Below are 23,366 nucleotides of genomic sequence, written 5' to 3'. Positions count from 1 at the left end.
TCATGAGTTCAAACCTCACACAGGGTATAGAGATTACTTAAATAAACTTAAAAAAAATCCTTTCCACAAATAATAATGAAGGTAACTATGAAAATGAATGTATCAATAATAATAGTGGACAAGTTTTACTAAACATTTACTATGTAATAGGAATAGTTCTAAGCACTTTACATTTATTAATTCATTGAATCCTCACAACAAACCAATACATACAGCATGATTATCTTTAATAATACATAGGAAATAAAAATGCCACTAACATATATAAGTAAAAAGTAAAAACAAAACAAACAAAACTGGAAAGATAAACAACACTTGGATAACAGCAGTTAATTACCTATTTAGTAGGAGACTGAGGTGGATGAAAATGAACAAAACAGTTTACAGAGAGAAAAGGTGCATAGTTTCAGCAATTAAAATAGATCTTTTAAAAGACACAAACAAACATCCAAACATAAATTTTGGGTCATAGTAATCAGGGCAGATTTAATAACTGCAAATGCTTAGATGCAAACAAAACACAAGTAATAAAGTCATTTTAAAAAGCCATTAAGTATATAGAAGTCATTTTAAAAAATCTGTATTTACTGAAATGGCAACCATATATTTTGGCATGATCAAAACAGGCAAAGGAATAACATGCATACTATGACTTTGAAAACAAAGTCTGGTAGGATTTGCTCTACTAACTTAAGAGTAATCATTGATAGTTGCTATGATTACTGATAATCTTGGCTTTTTAGTTTCTGGTTTCCTGATTTTCTGAAAACACAAATTTGTGAAATGAAACAAAAAATTATTACTGACTTCAAAAACAAGGTTATAATTCTACAATTAAAAAAATACAAGGTTACACAATTTTAAACAGTGCAATATTGATGTAAGCACAAATATATAGATCAGAGAAGAAAAATACAAGCAAATATAAACAATAATATAATGTCTCACCAAAAAGGTAAAACAAACAAATGGGGAAGAAAAGAATTATTGAACAACGGCCCAAGACTGGGGAACAGGGGGTGGGCAAATGTCAACTTAGAATCTTAATTCATAACTTAGAGTGAAATACATTTGAATTAAAAAGAAATGTAAAATAAAATTTAAAAAGAAAAAATAGTGAAAGAGTAACTATCAAACGAATTATTTTTTTTGTTTAAAGGTGACAAAAGTAACTTTTATTATTCATCAGTATGAATTCCCTGATGACGAATGAGATCTGAGCCACTACTAAATGCCTTCCCACATTCCTTACAGTTATACGGTTTCTCACCAGTATGAATTCTCAGATGTCGTGTAAGGTTTGAGCATTTATTAAAGGCCTTTCCACATTCATTACATTCATATGGTTTTTCATCTGTATGAATTCTCTGATGTTGAAAAAGTTGTGAGTTCTGGGTAAAGGCCTTCCCACATTCAAGACATTCAAAGGGTTTCTCACCAGCATGGATTCTCTGATGTTGACGAAGTTGTGAGCTCTGAGTAAAAGCTTTCCCACATTCCTTACAATCATAGGGCTTCTCCCCAGTGTGAATTCTTTGATGATTAGTAAGTGCTGAGCCACTACTAAAAGCTTTGCCACATTCCTTGCACTCATAGGGTTTTTCACCAGTATGAATTCTCTGATGCTGAACAAGCTTTGAGCTCTGAGTAAAAGCTTTGCCACATTCTTTACATTCATAGGGTTTCTCACCTGTATGAATTCTCACATGTTGAAAAAGTTGTGAGCTCTTAGTAAAGGCTTTTCCACATACTTTACATTCGTAAGGTTTTTCACCAGTGTGAATTCTCTGATGGTCAATAAGATTTGAGCAATAACTAAAGGCTTTCCCACATTCCTTACATTCATAGGGTTTCTTACCAGTGTGAATTCTCTGATGTTGAGAAAGGTATGAGCTACAACTGAAGGCTTTGCCACATTCCTTACATTCAAAGGGTTTTTCACCAGTGTGAATTTTCAGATGTCGAGTAACATGGGAGCCACAACTAAAGAATTTCCCACACTCCTTACATTCATAAGATTTTTCACCAATATGAATTCTCTGATGTTGAATAAATTGTGCATTCTGACTAAAGACCTTTCCACATTTCTTACATTCATAGGGTTTCTCTTCATTGTTAATTATCTGATGCAAAGTAAAGAATGTCTGTTGAATAAATGTGGGCATGTATTCATGAGAGAATATTTCTTGGTTGAAATGCCCACTTTGATATCCCAGTTGTTTTTCAAAGTGGTTTCTATATTCCAAAATGTCTCTAAAACTGGAGTACTCAAGGCCATGCTTTGTAAGTCCCATTATCTCCCTCTGGCATGATTCTATTTCATAAACTTCCTTCTTCAGAGATAGTAACTTGGTTTCACACATTGATTCCAGATCTGAAAGAAAATAAAATGGTAAATATATTTTTTAAACATTTTATTTATTTATACATGAGAGACACAGAGAGGGTAAGACAGAGGCAGAGACACAGGCAGAGGGAGAAGGAGGCTCCATGCAGGGAGCCTGATGTGGACTCCATCCTGGGTCTCCAGGATCATGCCCTGGACTGAAGGCTGTGCTAAACCACTGAGCCACCGGGGACGCCCAAAATGGTAAATATTCTTACACCCCTCCACTCCCACCACCCATTTATGAAAAGTTAAACTTTTATATGAGAAATGGAAAAATTAAAGTGAAAATAATATCTGGTAGTAAATGACATATAGTTCTCAACTATATCTGTTTAATCTGAAAATGGACCCAAAAATGCACTGAAATTAATGAGATATAATGCAGAATGCAGAGGGAGGAGACTATAGAAAAAGGAAACCACAGTGATTTTCAAATACTGATGTGGATCAGAATCATAAGGAAAGGACAGTAAATATATAATACTTGGGCATATGAAAAGATTACAGGTTGTATATACATCTGTATAAGCATGCATATGTGTACATGTAAGAAACCAAAGTGGACCATCATACCATATGTATTACAAAAAGTATTAAAGACCTTTAATAGAGGTCAGAAAATCATTCCACTCCCTGAGAGGAATAAATGCACACAGGGGAAGATTCTTGGGCTCTGTAGTATAATAAAAAATAAGTTTGGTCTTTGTCCCTTGTTTCTAACACAGAGCTTCAAAAACCCTTGGAATTTCCTGATAGGAGTGTTTTTTGCTATGAGGTGACTCATGGCAGATCCCTAGATAGCTACAGGATGGGGTTCACCAGAAAGATCTAGCATGTTGTTAGGAGATTGGGACTTTCGGCTACTGGACCTCTGGGGAAGAGAGAGAAGCCAGAGATTGAATGGCCAATGACACTCACTCAATCATGCCAATGTGATTGAACCTCAATAAAAATTCTGGACACCAAAGCTCAATGGAGCTTTCTGGTTGGTGAACACACTTGATGTGCCATGAAAATGACACACTTTCAAGGAGAGGACATGGAACCTCTACATCCGTAAACCTACTACTAGATGTTCCTTAAAATATATCCTTCAAAGTAAAATTGCAATTTTAAGTATACAACTTTCTGGAGTTCTGTGAATCATTCTAGCAAATAACTGAACTTGCAGGAGCTGTGAAAATCCCCAAATTTATGGCCAGTAGCTCAGACATGCAGGTGTCTAAGAACCCTGAGACTTGAAGCTGGCATCTACAGTGAGGGCAGTCTTGGGGCACCTGGATGGCTCAGTCAGTTAAGCGTCTGGCTTCAGGACATCTGGGTGACTCGGTGGTTGACCTTCTGCCTTCGGCTCAGGGTGTGATCCTGGAATCCCAGGATCGAGTCCTGTGGGATTGAGTCCCACATTGGGCTTCCTGCATGCAGCCTGCTTCTCCCTTTCCCTGTGTCTTTGCCTCTTTCTGTCTGTCATGAATAAATAGATAAAATCTTAAAAAAGAAAAGTGTCTGCCTTCAGTTCTGGTCATGATTCCAGGGTCTTGGAATACCAGGCCCACATTGGGCTCCCTGCTCAGTGAGGAGTCTGCTTCTCCCTCTTCTTTTCCCTCTGCCCCTTCTTCCATTCATGCTCATGCATGCACGCTCTCTCGTGCAAATAAATAAATAAGATCATTAAAAGAGTAAAATAAAAGTGAGGGCAGCCTTGTGTAAACTCTGTTAACCTGTGGGGTCTAGGTTAACTCTGGACAGTTAGTGTCAGAACTGCAGCACTCCCAGATGCAGTGGAAAATGAACAGAATCCAAAATAAGGATCTATTGGCCGAAATTTGAAAGAGATTACAGAAGGCTAGCCAAAAGGGGGGGCAGAGCCTGAAATAAATATAAGGTATTTAACTAAATTTTTAAAAAAGATTTTATTTATTTATGAGAGAGAGAGAGAAAGAGAAAGAGAAAGGCAGAGACACAGGCAGAGGGAGAAGCAGGCTCCATGCAGGAAACCTGATGTGGGACTCAATCCCAGGTCTCCAGGATCACACCCTGGGCTGAAGGGAGGCGCTAAACCACTGAGCCACCCAGGGATCCCCAGTACTGAACTAAATTGATGTGACTAGCAGATAGGGAAGACTCAGAGTATGTTATGTTTTGGTGGTTCAGTAAAAATACCATTTGCTTTGGAATTTTGTGGTGCTGATCTTGGGAGAAGAGAGAGACTTGCTCATGTACTACTGCAGGGGCTGAGAGAGGAGGCAGCTAAAGTTTAAGGCAGACACAAAGAAAATAAGACACAGTGTAAAATACTGTCATGGAAAGATAATAGAAAGTGAAAACAAGCTGACTAGCAAGGAATTCCAACTCTGATTCTTCTACCAGACTTTTACATTATTTGTTCCCTCACTTCCTGCAGGTCTTGGTTTGATATCACCTCATCAAAGAGGACTTCTCTAACTTCCCTTCATATCACATACCACCACCTGACATTATAACATATCTATTTTTCTTAAGGACTTTATTTGAGAGAGAAGTAGAGAGCACAAGCAAGGAGAGAGGCAGGAGAGGGAGAAACAGGCTCTCCACTGAGCAGGGAGCCTGATACGGGGCTCCATCTCAGGACCCTGGGATCATGACCTCAGCTGCAGGCAGACCCTTAACCAACTGAGCCACCCAGCTGCCCTCAAAATGTACCTTTTTTTTTTCTCTCTCACCCTCTAGAACACAGACTCCAGAAGAGCAAAATTCTGAATGTTTTGTTCAATGATATAATCCCAGCAGTGGGACCAATATTTACTATACAGTTATGCTCTTCTGGAGCATTTTGGATAAGGTAACACTTTATCCTAAATCTCCCCTTCTTGACACCTCTTCCTTCCTATTACAGGCCTTTTTGGTTTTCCCAACACTGTCATCATGGAAGATAACTACAATCACCTGCAAAACTCCGAACTATTATTTCAGTATGGATTTTCCACTTCTGCATATTTAGCCTCTGACTTTCTGCTATGCTCCCTGATTCTCTTTACTAGAGTCTACTTTGTGGAAATTCTTTATGGATATATTCTAGCACTACTTTTTGATGCCCAAGTTCTTAATAGCTGACATAATTAGCAAACTATAGCACCTGGCAGACTCCCTTGCACAAATCAGTAAATGAAAAACACTGGGTAAAGGAAAAATGTGCAACAAACTGATGAGTCACTGGCAAGTAATATCCATGAAGACATGGTGCACACACACACACATTATTTTGGGGGTGGTAACCAAAAAAACATTTAGACAAGTCTAAGAGGAAGAAAAGTTAGTAAGGAACTAAATCTAAAATATGGTTAAAAGCGTTTTATTGGAGGGGAAGTGAAGGGTACTTCCTACTTGAAATTATGAGGTGTGTTGGAGAAGAAAAGCAGAAGGAGTAATAAGTGAGAGAAGTAATGAAACAGCTCATTTGTAAACTCATGCCAAGAGGACTTGGTTATCCTCACAAGCCTAGATAATATCTCAAGGTGTTGAGTTTACCTGTAGTGCCTTGCTTCTGCCCAATCATTTCTCACTCACCTGAACACAGGCCTCTTGTCAGCTCTCTGCCAACCATCCAGGGCTCTTTTCCTTGTTCCAGTAAGGAGATAACTTGAGGCTTAGGAATGTAAAGTCCTGCTCACAAGAAAAGATATGGGACATAGTTATGCTGTGGGTAAACCAGATCTGGAAATCAGATCCAGTCCCTTGATGACCAAAGAGGAGATGCCACTACAGGAACAGCCAAAGAAAGAGGATGAAGCTTCTGCCACAGTCACTGGAGTTGCCCATTTCCAACTCTTCCTTTTCATTGCAGCTCAAACCACTTATTTGGGGATAGGGAGCAGAAATTCAGCCGGTAACTCGAAAAGCTGCTGGGAAATTCACTGTGGAAGGAACATTCCAGAGGAGAACTCTAAACTACTGGTATAGAAGCCCTTACCCATTGACAGCAGATTGCTATAGTTCTCCAACATCACATCTCTGTACAAGTCTCTCTGACCAGGGTCCAGGCACTCCCACTCCTCCTGTGAGAAGTCTATAGACACATCACTGAACATCACTGATCCCTGAAACAATAAACATATATATTATTTGTGTAATAAAAGTAATTCAGACATTACTGCACTTGTACCATGGGTTAAAGTAAATGAGTGACTGAATTGTTATCACTCAGAACCAGTATCTTAGGATCTTAAAAAGAGATGCAAGAGTAACTAGTTTATTTTATAATAAAATATCTAGAGGATACATGGCTAGCTCAGTTGGTAAAGCATGTTGACTCTTGATCTTGGGGTTTTAAGTTCAAGGCTCATGTTTGGTGTAGAGAGTACTTAAAAAAATAAATCTTTGGACAGCCCGGGTGGCTCAGCGGTTTAGCGCTGCCTTTAGCTCATGGCCTGATCCTGAAGACCTGGGATTGAGTCCCACATTGGGCTCCCTGCATGGAGCCTGCTTCTCTCTCTCTCTCTCTCTCTCTCTCTCTCTCTCTCTCAGTCTCTGTGTGTCTCTCATGAATAAATAAATAAAATCTTTTTTTTTAAATAAATAAATAAATAAAAATAAGTCTTTAAAAAAAATCTATGAATAAACTTAAACAAAAATGTGAAAGATTCATGCTCTGAAAACTATAAAATACTGATGAAAGAAGTTAAAGACAACATAAACAAAAGGAGACATTCTGCGCTCATGGACTAGAAGAACAAGTACTATTAAAATGTCGATAATACCCAAAGGCAATCTACAGATTTAATGCAATCCCTATCAGGGATGCCTGGGTGGCTCAGCAGTTGAGCATCTCCCTTCGGCTCAGGGTGCGATCCTGGGGTGCCAGGATCAAGTTCCACATCAGGCTCCCTGCATGTAGCCTGCTTCTCCCTCTGCCTGTGTCTCTGCCTCTTTCTTACTGTGTCTCTCATGAATAAATAAATAAAATCTTTAAAAAAAATACAATAAAATAAAAATAATAATGCAATCCTTATCAAAATATCAACAGTATTTTTCACAGAAATAGAACAAACACTCCTAATGCTTGTATGGAACCACAAAGACCCGAATAGCCAAAGCACTCTTGAAAAGGAAAGAAAAAATGGAGGTACCACAATTCCAGGCTTCAAGTTAAGTTTTAAAGCTGTAGTAGTCAAAATAAAAATAAAAATAAAATAAAATTAAATTAAATTAAAAAATAAAGCTGTAGTAATCAAAACAGTATGGTACTGGCACAAAAATAGGCACATAAACCAAATGGAACAGAACACAAAGCCCAGAAATGAACCCAAAATTATATGATCAATTCATCTTTGACAAGAGGAAAGAATATACATTGGGAAAAAGACAGTCTCTTCAACAAATGGTATTGGGAAAACTCAACAGTTACATGCAAAAGAATGAAACTGGACCACATTCTTACACCATACATAAAAACAAACTCAAAATGAATTAAAAACCTAAGTGTAAGACCTGAAACCATAAAAGTCCTAGGAGAGATTACAGGGAGTAATTTCTCTGACATCAGCTGTAACATCTTTCTAGATATGTATCCTGAGATAAGAGAAATAAAAGCAATTTTTAAAAAAATATTTTATTTATTAATTCATGGGAGACACAGAGAGAGAGAGACAGAGACATAGGCAGAGGGAGGAGAAGCAGACTCCATGCAAAGAGCCCGATGCAAGACTCGATCCTGGGACTCTGGGATCATGCCTTGGGCCGAAGGCAGACACTCAACTACTGAGCCACCCAGGCATCCCAATAAAAGCGAAATTAAACTACTGGGACTACATCAGAATAAAAAGTTTCTCCAAAGCAAAGGAAACAATCAACAAAACTAAAAGACAACCTACTAAATAGGAAAAGATATTTACAAACATATTTGATAAAGGGTTAGTATCCAAAATACATACAGAACTAATAAACCTCAATACTCAAAAAACAAATAATCCAATGTAAAAGTGGGCAAAGGCCCTGAGCAGATATTCTTCTAAAGAAGACAGATGGCCAACAGACACATGAAAAGATGCTCAACATCATTCATTATCAGGGAAATACAAATCAAAATCACAATGAGATATTGCCTCACACCTGTCAGAATAGCTAAAATCAACAACACAAGAAACAACAGGTGTTGGCGAGGATGTGGAGAACAAGGAATCCTCTTCTACTGTTGGTGGGAATGCAAACTGGTGCAGCCACTTTGACAGTATGGAAGTTCCTCAAAAAATTAAAAATAGAACTATCTTATAATCCAGTAATTACATTCTGGTATTTACTCAAAGAATACAAAAACACTAACTCGGGACGCCTGGGTGGCTCAGCGGTTTGGTGCCTGCCTTTGGCCCAGGTTGTGATCCTGGAGACCCAGGATCGAGTCCTGTGTCAGGCTCCCTGTGGAGCCTGCTTCTCCCTCTGCCTGTGTCTCTGCCTCTCTGTGTGTGTCTCTCATGAATAAATAAATAAAATATTAAAAAAAACACACTAATTCAAAGGGAGACATGCACCCCTATGTTTATAACAGCATTATTTATAATAGCCAAATTATGGAAGCAACCTAAGTGTTCACTGATAGATGAATGGATAAAGATGTGACACTAATACACAATGGAATATTATTTAGCCATAAAAAGAATGAAATCTTGCCATTGCAATAACATGGATGGATCTAGAGAATATAATGCTAAGTAAAAAAGCCAGTCAGAGAAAGAAAAATGCCATATAATTTCACTCATACGTCAAATTTAAGAAATAAAACAAACCACCAAAGGGAAAAAACAACAACTCTTAACTATAGAGAAAAAGCAAATGGTTACCAGAGTAGAGGTGGGCAGCAGGATAGGTGAAATAAATGAAGGGGATTAGGAGTACACTTATTTTGATGAGCACTAATATATGGAAATGTTGAATCACTATATTGTACACCTGAAACAAACATAACATTGTATGTTAACTAAAAAAGGGGGGTTAATCAGTTTATTTTATATTAAAAACAAACAAGTTCCTGACTCTATTTGAAAAGGCCTACAAATAATAATTAATCTAGTAGGAATAAGCACTTCTAGTATTGAGATTGTAGTCCTTAAGCATCATATTCAAATAAAAGATGACTTCAGGATTGAGTCAGAAATGCACAGGATGAATCTGAATATTCTCTTATATCAGAAAGCAATTTAAAAAAAAGTGTGAGCTACCAAAAATTATTAGAATCATGTTACAAAGACTTAGACACCAACTTGAGGAGTCTCTCAATGGCCAAAAATGGTATCATTTGAGGATCAAGTATAATGTACTGATACATAAAAAAATGTTTACATCATGAACTCATAATAGTGAATAAAAAACTACTGGCCACCTTTTTAGGAATCTAAGAAACCAAAATCATTGTTCAAATATTCTTTCCTAGACAGACTATCCTTCAGAGTAACCAAGCAGTTGATGAGAAGTTTGCTTTATAAAGAGTATTTCACCTAATCTATGAAGAATGAAAGAATTAAAATATCATTCTGCAACCTCTAACTTAGACAGTAATCATCAATAGTATATAACATTACAAAAAGAAAGAGAACCGATATAATGAGCCTCCTGATGGAATCACATATCACCATCTATAACATATTCATGACAAAAAAAAAAAAAAAATCCCAACTGAATCTGATCAATCATCTAGATTTAACTACTAATTTTCAGGAAACACTTAAATGATGCCATAGAGATGTAATCAGCAAAATTCAAATAGTGGACAAATGAGCCATTCCTTTTTGAACAGAGAAGGGGTACCTACAAAGTAAGACTCAAAAGACATCAATCAACTGCAGTGCACAGTCCTTATTTGGATTCTAACCCAAATAAGTGATTAAAAAATTCAACAATTATGAAAATTTGAACACTTGCTGGATATTGATGATACTAACAAATTATTTCTAACTTTTCTAGATGCAATAATGGCATAATGGTTGTTTTCACAAAGAATCCTTATCTTTCAGAAATACATACCAATTTGTATTTGTTTCAAAATAATCCTGTGTGTAGAATAGAGGGTACGGTAGTGTGCAAGGTATCAGTACAAATGAAACAAAACTGACTTGGAGTTGAAGCTGAATGGTGAGTATACGGTATTTCGTAACTCCTCTAAATTTCCAATGTCTGAAATTTATTATTATCAAGTTTTTCAAAGGTTGTTGGTAGAGAATGGAATATCTGTAAGGCTCTAATTATATGTATAGCATTGATTTAAACAAAATTGTGATATAACTGTTGTGGGAAAAGGAAACAGAGTGTGATATGGCACATGTAAATCTACACATACCTTGTAAAAAAAAAAACCCTGCAAAATGTCTAAAAATTTAATTAATCAAGAAATAGCAATATAGGAATATTAATTAAAATATGGATATACTCTATTGGAATCAGCTAAAAAAGATGCAGGTATCTCCCTTTAGGGAGTATTTTTATTTCTGAGATAAAGAAAACTGGCGATTCATATAGAAGTTCCTCATGACCCACACTTCCTGTCCAACTTCAAATTGAACTTGGCTCCTTGCATGCCCTAATAGTCACAGAGATATATCAGGATCAGCTACCAACCCCACAATCTTCCAAGCTGCATAAACTGGGAGATCTTGCAACAGTTTAACATTTGGAGCTACCACCATCACTTCCTATCCTATCTCACTGGTAAATACCAATTTGTATTTACAAATTGATTATTTTTTTTAATTTTTTTTAAATTTTTATTTATTTATGATAGTCACACAGAGAGAGAGAGAGAGAGAGAGAGAGAGGCAGAGACATAGGCAGAGGGAGAAGCAGGCTCCATGCACCGGGAGCCCGATGTGGGATTCGATCCCGGGTCTCCAGGATCGCGCCCTGGGCCAAAGGCAGGCGCCAAACCGCTGCGCCACCCAGGGATCCCTACAAATTGATTATTATTTAAAAGATTATCTGATTAGACTGAGGGGAAAAGGAAACCTAGGATTCTGAAGGGGAAACCTGAAAGGCAGAAATGTCAGGAGTAGGAAAACAAATACTTGTATGAGAATTTTAAAAAAAATAATTCTTTTTAAAATCTGAAACTATCAGGAAGGTAAGTGTTGGGGCCAGGCGGGAAGGGAAACTCCTCAAGATGGCGGATACCCCAAAATGGCTGAGGTTCCTGTCACCACCTCCACTTGGGACGCCAATGGACCAATGACCTGCTGACAGCTTGACGCAGACCCTTACACCTCTCCTTTGGACTTCCCCAACCGAACCCAATGCCCTTCAAACCCCAGAGGAGGAAGTCACCTTTGACTGGTCGAATTGCAATCCTTCCTTTGCATAGTGAGGGTCACTCTGACTGATTGGATTGCAATCCTTCCTTCGCATATGAGCCAACCAATAGGAAACCGTTCTGCCTTACAACGTTATGTAAACCCCCTACCACCTTGTCTTGGCGCGACTTCCCCGACTCACTCTCTTTCCCCTCCGTGAGTCATGGAACCTCGCTCGAGGGTGCCTGCAATAAAATCTGTTCTTGGACCCTCGTTTGCCTTGGCAGTCTCATTTCCATTTAGTTACTAAAAAACCTAACAGTAAGAAAAAGCATCAACTCACCTGGGCCATGGCTTTCAGTATTGCAGGAAATGATCAGTCCTCCTTGGGGCTGTTTTCCTGAGAAAGGAGAGTATTTTGAGAAAGCAGGACTGGGTAAGCAAGAAATGCTCTAGAAACCACACTGGCTTTACAGTATTCATTTGACCATTCTGGGTCTTATGATGTAACTGTGGTCAGTGGGAGTATGGGATAAATCCTACCTCTTCAACCCCAAAAGCCCCAGGCTAGCTGTAGTAAAACGGATTCTGGCTAGCGGATTCAAAGGAATAGACTCAGATTCCCTCTCCTTTTTCGGATTAACCCAGGTTCTTGCCTCAGCCAAAGAATTCAGGCCAGACCTTGTCTCACTTCAGTGATGTCGTTCTGAACCCAAGGCAGAGTTGCTATGACCTACCTGAGCAGATCCCTCCTCTGCAGCCCTCACTCAAGTCCTCACGCAAATTCACCCAAATGGTACTCTTTGGCCAGGAACGGAGTATGCTCTGATCAGGACTAAGACTTTCCTAATGAAGTCTTCTCACTTCCCAAGCCCAAGCCAGTCGGTCAACTCCCATCCCCCCAGAACCCCCACTGCGGCATACACAGAGGCACTCCTCATTCTTATGCTATAGGTCTGTTTTAAAACAAAATTAATTTTGCTTATAGGTTTTTGCCATGCAAAACAAAGTGTCAACTTTTATAGCTTTTGGGTAAGAAGATTTTTCTTATGTATATTTATATAAATTTCTCTGTTTAATGCTTTGTCATACTTAAGACTTCAATCAATTATTATTTTATTTTGGTATAATATTATTTAATAAAGATGACAGTATAAGATTATAAATTATAACTTTATTTCAGTATAATTTATGACTTAGGAATTCTACTTAATTTCTCTCACAGGAGGCCGACTACCCAAGTGTACCAAGGTCACATGTGAATAATATATCTTACTTAAAATGCACTATTATTTTATACACCACTAAGAAAGATAAAAAGTGTATTAGATATTACCTGACTTCAGATACATTGAAATGAGGGGGGCAGTGAGTCTTACAGTAGAGGACTACAGCATTGATTTAAATGCTATACCATTATCACAGATGGTACATGTTTGGATTTACTGTGGTTCTATTTTGGTTCAGTGTTTCATCTTTATTCTCTGGCCAGCATCACACTCACTGCTTCCATTACATACCAATTAGAATGTCCAAATTCAGAACACTGACAACACCAAAGGCTGGCAAAGAGCAACAGGACTCTCATTCATTGCTGGTGGAAATGCAAAATGATACAGCCACTTTGGAAGACAGTTTGACAGTTTCTAACAAAATAAAACATACTCTTGGGATGCTTGGGTGGCTCAGCCATTGAGCATCTGCCTTCGGCTCAGGGCATGATCCTGGAGTCCTGGAATAGAGTCCCACATCGGGCTCCCTGCATGGAGCCTGCTTTCTCCCTCTGCCTGTGTTTCTGCCTCTCTCTCTCTCTCATGAATAAATAAATAAAATCTTAAAAAAAAAAAAAAAACTAAACATAATCTTGGGGCACCTGGGTGGCTCAGTGGTTGAGCATCTGTCTTTGACTCAGTTTGTGATCTCGGGGTCCTGGGATCGAGTCCCACATGGGGCTCCCCTCAGGGAGCCTGCTTCTCCCTCTGCCTGTGTCTCTGCCTCTCTCTCTCTCACGAATAAATAAATAAAATCTTAAAAAAATAATAAAATAAATATACTCTTATATGATCCAGGAATCACACTTCTTAGCACTTACCCAAAGGAGCTGAAAAATTATGTCCACACCAAGACTTGCACAGCAGCTTTATTCCTAATTCCCAGACTTGGAACCTTTAGTAGGTTTGTGGTTAAATAAACTGGGGTACATCCAGAAAACAGAATGTCATTCAGGATAAAAAGAAGTGAGCTATGGAGCCATAAAAAGATATAAAAGAAGCTTAGATACATATTACTGTAAAAAAAAAGCCAATATATACTATATGGCTCAAACTATATAATACTCTGGAAAAGTAAAACTCTGAAGACAGTAATAAGATCAGTGGCTACCAGGGGCTTGGGAAAGGGGGGAGATGAATAAGTAGAACACAGAGGATTTTGGAGGCACTAAAACTACTCTGTATGATATACTATAATGATGGATACATGTCATTATACACTTGTCTTAACCTACAGAATGAACAAGAATGAACTACAATCTAAACTATGAACTTTGGATGATCATGAAGTGTCAATATAGGTTCATTGGTGTACCAAATGGGGGCACCTGGGTGGCTCAGTTGGTTAAGTGTCTGCCTTCAGGTTAGGTCATGATCCTGGGGTCCTCCCTACTCAGTGGGGAGTCTGCTTCCCCCATCTTTCTGCCCTTCCCCCCACCACTCATGCTCCTTCTCTCTCAAATAAATCAGATCTTTTTTAAAAATAGAAAAAAGGGATACCTGGGTGGCTCAGCAATTGAGTGTCTGCCTTGGCTCAGGGCGTGATCCTGGACTTCCGGGATCAGGTTCCCATATTGAGCTCCCCGCAAGGAGCCTGCTTCTCCCTCTGCCTATGTCTCTGCCCCTCTCTCTTTGTGTCTCTCATGAATAAATAAATAAAATATTTTAAAAAATAAAATAAAAAATAGAGAAAAAATTAAAAACCTTTTATAAAGAAAGTGTACCAAATGTACCTGGTGGGGGATATTGATAATGAATGAAGAGGCTATGGGTGTATGTGGGAAATCTCTGTACCTTCCCCTTGATTTTGCTATAAAACAAAGTCTTAAAAAAAAGTTCTGGCTCTGAAGCCAGACTGTCTAGCTTAAAAATAATAATAACCCCACACTACTCATTTTTTTCAAGTTTCCTGATACTGTGATTTCCCATATGAGCATAAATTGTTTAAAAAATATATTAGTATTTTTCTTGAGGCTGCATAAAATGAATATGTTAACTTAAGGAGTTCTGACACCTTTATGATGTTGAGATGCTCTCCTGGAACATGTATCTTTCTATTTATTCAAGTCAATGTTTGTGTCCTTCAGCATACTGAAAAGTTTTCCTCAAGTGTAACATGCTCATTTCTTTTTCATATTATTCCTATGTATCTTATAATAGTTTTGTGCCTATTATTAATTATATTTATAAATAATATGTAATTATATAATTATAAAAATTAATAAACATAATTATAAGTATATACTTATTATATGTAAATGTATTATATATTATTTACTTATAAATCTTATTATACTTTTCCCAGTGTATCTTCTATTTTGTTTTAAATATACAAAATTCTGGATATTGGCTGTGTACCTTTTTGAATTCTACTTTATTTGTAATAGTTTTCAGTCTATAACAGGATGTTAAACTTTGCCTTTCCCATTCTTGATTTAGAAGTTCTGAAGAAGAGCAAGTCAATAGGAGCCACAAAACTCTGCATTCCACAGTGAGAACCCTGGCCATTGTTTTTTTTGTTTTTGTTTTTTTTTAAGATTTATTTGAGAAAGAGAGTACAAGTGGAGAGGAGGGGCAGATGGAGAGAGAGAAGCAGACTCCCCGCTGAGCAGGAAGCCTAATGTGGGGCTCATCCCAGGACTCTGGAATCATGACAGATGATTTGGCAGATGCTTAACCAAATGAGCCACCCTGGTGCCCCAAGAACCCTGGCCATCTTCTGAATCGTGCAAAAGAAACTGGCTGCAAATTGATTTTGTGCCCTCAGTTCAATTCGACATCTAAAGGTGTTTCAGAGATTGGAGAGTGCATAGGAGGAGGCTGTCCTTGAGATAAAAATCTGTTTTTGGAAAGCACCGGTGTGCTCTGTATTCCTCCTACCTCACAGGGACAGAAAAGAGGGACCTCAGTGCCGCAAGACTTTCAAGTGGAATGTGACAGGAGTTCTTGGGAAACTTTTCCTTGTGTTCGAGTTTAGAGGGCACAAAAGTCTGGGACCTCATTTCCTCTTGGAACTAGATATGGGCCCCACAGGAGGACCCGGCCTGGGTCTGGGTTTATTCTAGGCCTACCAAAAGGATTTCCAGCTCTACAGATGAGCTCCATGGAGGACAGATGCCCAAAGCCTGAATGAATGTAGGAACTGTAAGCAGCCATAGACTAGAGCCACTGCACTCTCCTGAGAAAGAGTTGCAAACATGCCCCAAGGCTATAGAGAACTAGGGTCCCTACAATTAAGATTTTTCTTTCCCTCTCTTTTCACTGCTCCCCACTTCAAGGAATTGTCTAGTGGAACAGAGAAGTTTAGGAGAAGGAAAAAGAGGGATGCCTGGGTGGCTCAGTGGTTGAGCATCCGCCTTAGGCTCAGGTCTGCCTTAGGCTCAGGTTGTGATCCCGGATCTGGGGATAAAATCCTCCCAGCAGGGAGGGAGCCTACTTCTCCAGCTGCCTATGTCTCTCCCTCTCTCTCTGTATCTCTCATGAATAAATAAATAAAATCTTAAAAAAAAAAAAAAGAAAGGATAAGGAAAAAGAGAAGCAATCATCAAGCTTTCTCACTGGAAGCATCTAGCTCAAGGAACCAGGAGGTTAAATTTTTTTTTTTTTAAGATTTTATTTATTCATGAAAGACACAGAAAGAGACAGAGACACAGGCAGAGGGAGAAGCAGGCTCCTTGCAAGGGGCCTGATGTGGGACTGATCCCGGAATTCTGGGATCACACCCTGAGCCAAAGGCAGGCACCCAACCACTGAGCCACCCAGGCATCCTGGAGGTTAAACTTTTAAAAAGAAAGTTTATGGCATCAATTAGTAAAGTGAAAGACATTCTAATTACTGAAATGAGTCTGGTTTTGTGACTAAAAGAAACTAGAGGATTATTTTCTGTGACTGAAACATTTATTCACAGGCAGGAAATCAACTGGCCCAGAGAAGCTTGACAGAAGTTACCAGGGAAAAAATAAAGCAGTTGTTTTCTAGTTGTTTCCTATGGAGTGATGGTTTTATAATGGACTTAGGGGGAAAAAAAACAAAAAAGGTTCAATAATACTGCTGATGGTGCCTTCTCCCTAATTTTACTATGAATACTTCTGGTATTTCTCAATTAGGCATTAGGTTAGTTTTCTTTTCTTTTTTTTTTTTTAACGTTTTAATACTGAAATCCCCAGACACACACAAAAGTAGAGTTTAAATAGTATGAAAATCCTCCATGTACCATTAACTACTAGCTTCAATAATTATCAGGTCATGGCCAATATGGTTTTATCTAGACTCTTCACCACTATTTTTAGGTGGCTTTGATTTTTGTTTAAATAGCTTTATTGAGATATACTTAATATATTATATAAACCAGTCTTTTAAAATATATAAATTCTACATTTTTAGTATATCACCATGATCTAATTTTAGAACATTTTCATTTCCCCAAAAGCCCATTAACAAGCAATCTCCTTTCTTCCCACCTCCCTTAGCTTCAGCCCTAAGCAGACACAAATCTACTTGCTGCCTCTACGGACTTGTCTAACATTGCATATCAATGCATATAAATGGAATCATATGGTATGTGGCCTTTCGTGACTAGGTGTTTTTCATTTATCATGTTTTCAAGGTATATCCATATTGTGGCATGTTATCAGAACTTCATTCCCTTTTATTGCTGAATAATATTCCATTGGAATGGATCACATTTTGTTTATCTCTTCATCAGTTGGTAGACATCTAGATTATTTCTACTTTTGGCTACTGTGAATAATGCTGCTATGAACATTCATGGACAAGTTTTTGTGTGAATATTTGTTTTCAGTTCTCTCTCTCTCTCTCTTTTTTTTTGTTTTTGTTTTTTTTTTTTTTGGTTTGTTCTTGTTTTGTTTTTAGTTCTCTTGAATACATACCTAGAAATGGGACTCCTAAGTCAAATGGCAACATTTTGAAGAACTGCCAAACCGTTTTCTAAAGAGTTGAACCATGCTGCATCTCACCAGTAATTTATCAAAATATTTATCTTGTTACTAACTTTTTTATTTTTATTTTTTAAAATTTAAAAAATTTTTAATTTATTTATGATAGTCACACACACAGAGAAAGAGGCAGAGACACAGGCAGAGGGAGAAGCAGGCTCCATGCATCGGGAGCCCGACGTGGGACTCAATCCCGGGTCTCCAGGATCGCGCCCTGGGCCAAAGGCAGGCGCCAAACCGCTGGGCCACCCAGGGATCCCTACTATCTTTTTTTATCACAAGCATCCTACAAGATAGGAAGTGGTATCTCATTATGGTTTTATGGTTTAACTTACATTTTCCTTAAGACTAATGATGCTGAAATTAACTTTTAAGAACCCAATTCTTGGGATGCCTGGGTGGCTCAGTGGTTGAGCATCTGCCTTTGGCTCAGGTCGAGATCCCAGGGTCCAGGGATCGAGTCCTGCATGGGACTCCCTGCATGAAGCCTGGTTCTCCCTCTGCCTATGTCTCTGCCTCTCTCTCTCTCTCTGCCTCTCATGAATAAATAAATAAATAAAATCTTAAAAAAAAAAAAAAAAGAACCCAAGTCTTTAGAATTCTTTTAAAGATTTTATTTATTTGAGGGATGCCTGAGAGGCTCAGTGGTTGGGTGCTTGCCTTCAGCTCAGGGTGAGATCCCGGAGTTCTGGGATCAAGTCCCACATCGGGCTTCCTGCATGGAGCCCTCTTCTCCCTCTGCCTGTGTCTCTGCCTCTCTCTATCATGAATGGATAAATAAAATCCAAAAAAAAAAATTGCTTTAAAAAAGATTTTATTTGAAAGTGAGCGTGCACACACACACACACACACACACACACATGCATGAGCAAGCAGAGGCGCAGAGGGAGATGCAGACTCCCCACTGAGTGGGGAGCTGGATGCTGGGACTCCTGGGTCTCTGGGATCATGACCTGAGGCCAAGGCAGACCCTTAACCAACTGAGCCACCCATGAGCTCCTTTAGAATTCTCTCCTAATGTAATTTCTACTACAGTCCATTACTTTTCTGAAAACATTCCCATTCCTATAGGAAGAGGCAATAACTCTTACTTCCTATTAAGGACAAGGAAATTGAGAGTGGGGTGAACGTTCTGAATGGCTAATGGGAGAGGGAAACCAGTACATCTTTGCATGGTTTTGGCCAGAAGAAAGGATGGTGGAGGTAATTAAGACAGAAAGAGTTTAGGCCCAATGAAAGTGGGGAGACTAATGCTCATCTTGACTCTCTTGAGGAAACTCCAAGATTTGTTTACTTTTTCATCCACACCACCCCAATTACTTTAATCTGGGGTGCTTTGGTGGCTCAGTCGGTTAAGCATCTGCCTTTGGTTGAGGTTATGATCCTGGAGTCCAGGCATCAAGTAATGTGGGGGTCCCTGCTCAGCAGAGAGCCTGCTTCTCACTCTCCCTCTGCCCTTCCCCACCCCACTGCTCATGCTTTTTCTCTCTCAAATAAATAAACTCTTTCTTAAAAAACTACTTTAATCTAGAGTAAACCTGCTCAAAACACTGAGTGCTAATCTGATAAAATACTATATGTATTCTAACTCTCCTACTCTTGTGCTTGCTAGTTTTTAGATAAATAGAGTCATAAGCAAATAGCCTTATGAAGTCAGAGTCACCATGGGAGTGTTCAATCACTGCATAATGAAGCTAATATTTAACAGCTGCATGTACCTGTCATTGCTCACAACCACTTTCCTGAGGAAGAAGATGCCCACCTGCATATATAATTTAAGTCTTGTTTGATCATTAAAAAAAGCAAATTTTGCTCATTGTTCCATAATAGATGTCTATTGCAGAAACATCTCAGATTTAATTACTCCCTCAATTAATTGCTAACTCCTCCCCTCAATAATCTATCCAAGTATGAGAAAATTTTGAAGGTTGAAAAAATGACTTATAAGAAAACCAAAAAAGAAAGAAGACAAGAAGATATGAACACTAAATCTTAAAAAGAAAACTTTTGAGCTGTGGTACCACTTAAAATAGTCCGACAATAGCAGCACATTTGTTCAACAGAAACTCTCAGGTATAACATAGTCATCTGTATTTGGTCTTTTATTCAATTCCAAGAAGGAAAGAAGAGAAGCGAGGAACAGATAAAAGAAAAGAGAGTTCCTAAATAATAGCTAACTCCACACCTTAGAACAAAAAATAATTTGCAACATTTTGCTGCTGTTGCCAAAAGATGATACTCTCAAAAGTATCAGAAGCTGTGCTGAAAGGATTCCTTGTAAGAATCTCCTAAGGGTTGCCTGGCTGGCTCAGTCATAGAGCACTTGACTCTTGACCTCAGGATGAGGAATATGAGCCCCACATTGGGTATAGGGATTACTTAATGTTTTTTTTAAAAAGTCTCCTAGTAGGGGCCCTCACTAGCAGTATAGTGAAACATTATTCAGCAATATACTATGAATATTTCCCCTGCCACTCCTCCTTGTACTATGATGGAGTCCATAACCACCATCAGTTAATTAAAATATTGAAAAATGCTTTAAGTCCATAATACCATGTGAGAAAAAAATATAAAGTGCACAAAAAAAGGTGAATAAAAATACCTTTTTTTTACTGGCTATAATTAGTGAGTGATTATATGTGTGGTTTTTTTTCCTGTCTTACTAGTTATATTTCTGGTATAAGTGTTTGTTTCTACTTGTATAATCTGGAAAGTATAAACTCAAGGAACTTTGAAAAAGCTAATTAGCGTCAGAAATAGGGGTGCCTGAGTGGCTCAATCAGTTAAGTGTCTGCCTTTGGCTAAGGTCATGATCCCAGGGTCCTGGGATCCAGCTCCACATGGGGCTCTCTGCTCAGCAGCAAGTCTACTTCTCCCTCTCCCTGTGCCGCCCCTGACTTATGCTCGCTCGCTCTCTCTGTGTCAAATGAATTAAAAAAAAAAAATCTTTAAAAAGAAAGAGAGGAAGGAAGGAAGCAAGGAAGGAAGGAAGGAAAAAACTGTACCAAAACCAGGTAGGACTCATCATACATGTGGCCTCACAAATAACCCTAGATAGAAAGGGTATTCCACAGTTAGTTGGCACAAGTGAGCACACACAAATCCAAGTAGAAATAGGGTACAATAAAATAATAAGCAAGCTGAATGTTCCAAATGAGAGCTCACTGCATACTCAATCCATTATCATCTAGGAAATTAACATTTTCTTGACAAAATTAAACCCTTAATAATTAAATAGCGATAGTAAGAAAATTTACGTTTCTTAAAAACTGCCTAGCCTAGCTCAGTATGACAGGATGATGAGTTGTGATGACATTGCAGACCATGCAAAGCTTTATGCACATACCACATCCAATAAAGAAAACTGAGTTACAAAAATAAAAATCTATATTAAAACCCAGAAATTGGGATCCCTGGGTGGCGCAGCGGTTTAGCGCCTGCCTTTGACCCAGGGCGCGATCCTGGAGACCCGGGATCGAATCCCACGTCAGGCTCCCGGTGCATGGAGCCTGCTTCTCTCTCTGCCTGTGTCTCTGCCTCTCTCTCTCTGTGTCTATCATGAATAAATAAATAAAATCTTTAAAAAATAAATAAATAAATAAATAAATAAAACCCAGAAATTTACATGTCTGATGACATATAAAAAGGGACTCGGCATAATGATCACAAGGCTCAGGTTCTTTTTTTTTTTTTTTTTTTTTTTTAGGATTTTACTTATTCATGAGAGACACAGGCAGAGGGAGAAGTAGGCTCCCTCTGGGGAGCACCATGTGGGACTCAATCCCAGGACCCTGGAATCACCACCTAAGCCAAAGGCAGATGCTCAACCACTGAGTCATCCAGATACCCCTTAGTATACTTTGTCTTAACATCCTGAGATGGGTGTGTGGGTGGCTCAGTCAGTAAACATCCGACTCTTGGTTTTAGCTCAGGTCATGGTCTCAGAGTCGTGGGATTGAGTCTCGCCTCAGGCTCCATGCTCAGTCCCTCTCCCTCTGCTGCTACTCCTATCTTAGCTCTCTTAAATAAATAAAAAAGGGTCTTAAAAAATCTTGAGATGGGGATGCCCGGGCGGCTCAGCAGTTGGGCGGTTGCCTCTGATTTGGGTTGTGATCCCGGGATCCGGGATCGAGTCCCGCATCAGGCTTGTGCGAAGAGCCTGCTTCTCCCTCTGCCTGTGTCTCTGCCTCTCTCTCTCTCTGTCTCTGTCTCTCGTGAATAAGTAAATAAACCTTAAAAAAAAAATTCTGAGATGAATACAGAGGTGATTAATTTTTCAACATTCTTCTTTACTAGTTTATGCATTTATAGCTATATTATTTCCCTCAGGTTCAACTTTAGCAACACCACACATTTTGATATGTGCATCTGAAGAGAATATACATTGTAGTTGGAAAGCACACTGTTCCACATATGTCAATTAGGTTAAGTTTGTCAATTATACTGTTTTGGTATTATACAGCTTTACTGGGTATATACCGTTTGTTCTAACAGTGAAAAGTGAGAAAAATGCTAAAATCCCCTACTTTGATTATGATTTGTCCACTCCATCTTTTATTTCTGTCAAATATATTTGAAACATTTTACAAAGGTAACCATTTAGGACTATAATATTTATTGGTAGACTAACCTTTTTATTATAAACTATTGTTCTTTCTGGCAATGCTTCTAATGTCTTTTCTGACACAATGAAATAGGATCTTAAGTTGATAAAATCATTTAGGAAAACCATGATTGTATATTAAAGCTGAATATATGCATAACCCACAACACAAATATTTTATTCCTAGGGATATACCCAACAGAATGCATTCATATGTGCACCAAAAGACATGAAGAATATTCAGGGTAGCTTTTTTCATAATGGCCCCAATTTAAAATCTTGAAAATTCAAATGCCAATCAATTATGGAATTGATAAATAAATTGTGTTATATTCATGCAATGGCATTTTAAACAGCAATAATAATGAATGATCCACAACAACATGGAACATGGATGAATCCTGTATATTCATGCTACATAATATTATTACATATTACATTCGTTCATATTACCTGTGAAGTATAATGTTAAACAAAAAGAGCCAAGCACAAATTGTGTGATACTATTTACATAAAATTCCAGAACAGATAAAATTACTCTATGGCTATATAAGACAGAGTGATGGTTATCTTTGGGAGAGGTGAGTAGTGTAATGGATGGATCAAGAACTGGGCTTCTAAAATGCTGGTAATGTTCTATTTCCTAATCTGATTTGAGATCTGGTTAAATGAATATGCTTACTTTAAAAAATTCATCAAGTCATATGCTTTGATTTCTGTATTTTTGGAATGTATGTCATACTTCATAAAAAATGTATCTTTGTATTAGCAAATAAAAAAATTAAAATACCAAGTAACCAAGTATTAGAGAGAATACAGATGACTATGCTGATAAACTGCTGGTAAGAATTTAACTGATACAGGGACACCTGGGTGGCTCAGTGATTGAGCATCTGTCTT

At 38.2% G+C, this 23,366-nt stretch overlaps 1 protein-coding gene across 5 annotated transcripts in view; it reads right to left on the bottom strand.

Moving 5' to 3' along the window:
• Nucleotides 1–153: 153 nt before the first annotated feature.
• The window catches only part of ZNF383 (zinc finger protein 383), an 83,068-nt gene continuing 59,855 nt past the window's right edge, over nucleotides 154–23,366 (bottom strand). For 4 of the 5 annotated variants that reach the window (XM_035703931.1, XM_049110344.1, XM_025421686.3 and 1 more), the window contains 4 exons: nucleotides 11,981–12,037; nucleotides 6,339–6,465; nucleotides 5,936–6,031; nucleotides 154–2,374 (listed from right to left, as the gene is read on the bottom strand). In XM_035703931.1, coding sequence (XP_035559824.1) covers nucleotides 1,179–2,374; nucleotides 5,936–6,031; nucleotides 6,339–6,465; nucleotides 11,981–11,989 — 1,428 coding nt within the window. In that variant the 5' untranslated portion in view covers nucleotides 11,990–12,037 and the 3' untranslated portion in view covers nucleotides 154–1,178. Of the gene's footprint in view, nucleotides 2,375–5,935; nucleotides 6,032–6,338; nucleotides 6,466–11,980; nucleotides 12,038–13,729; nucleotides 13,880–23,366 lie in introns of all 5 variants that reach the window. The other variant, XM_049110343.1, reaches the window with a different exon arrangement.

This window comes from Canis lupus, chromosome 1 (assembly GCF_003254725.2).
Source record: "Canis lupus dingo isolate Sandy chromosome 1, ASM325472v2, whole genome shotgun sequence".
NCBI classification, from domain to species: domain Eukaryota; kingdom Metazoa; phylum Chordata; class Mammalia; order Carnivora; family Canidae; genus Canis; species Canis lupus.
The sequence above is the reverse complement of the archived record's forward strand: the minus strand, read 5'-3'. Positions and strand labels throughout refer to the sequence as shown.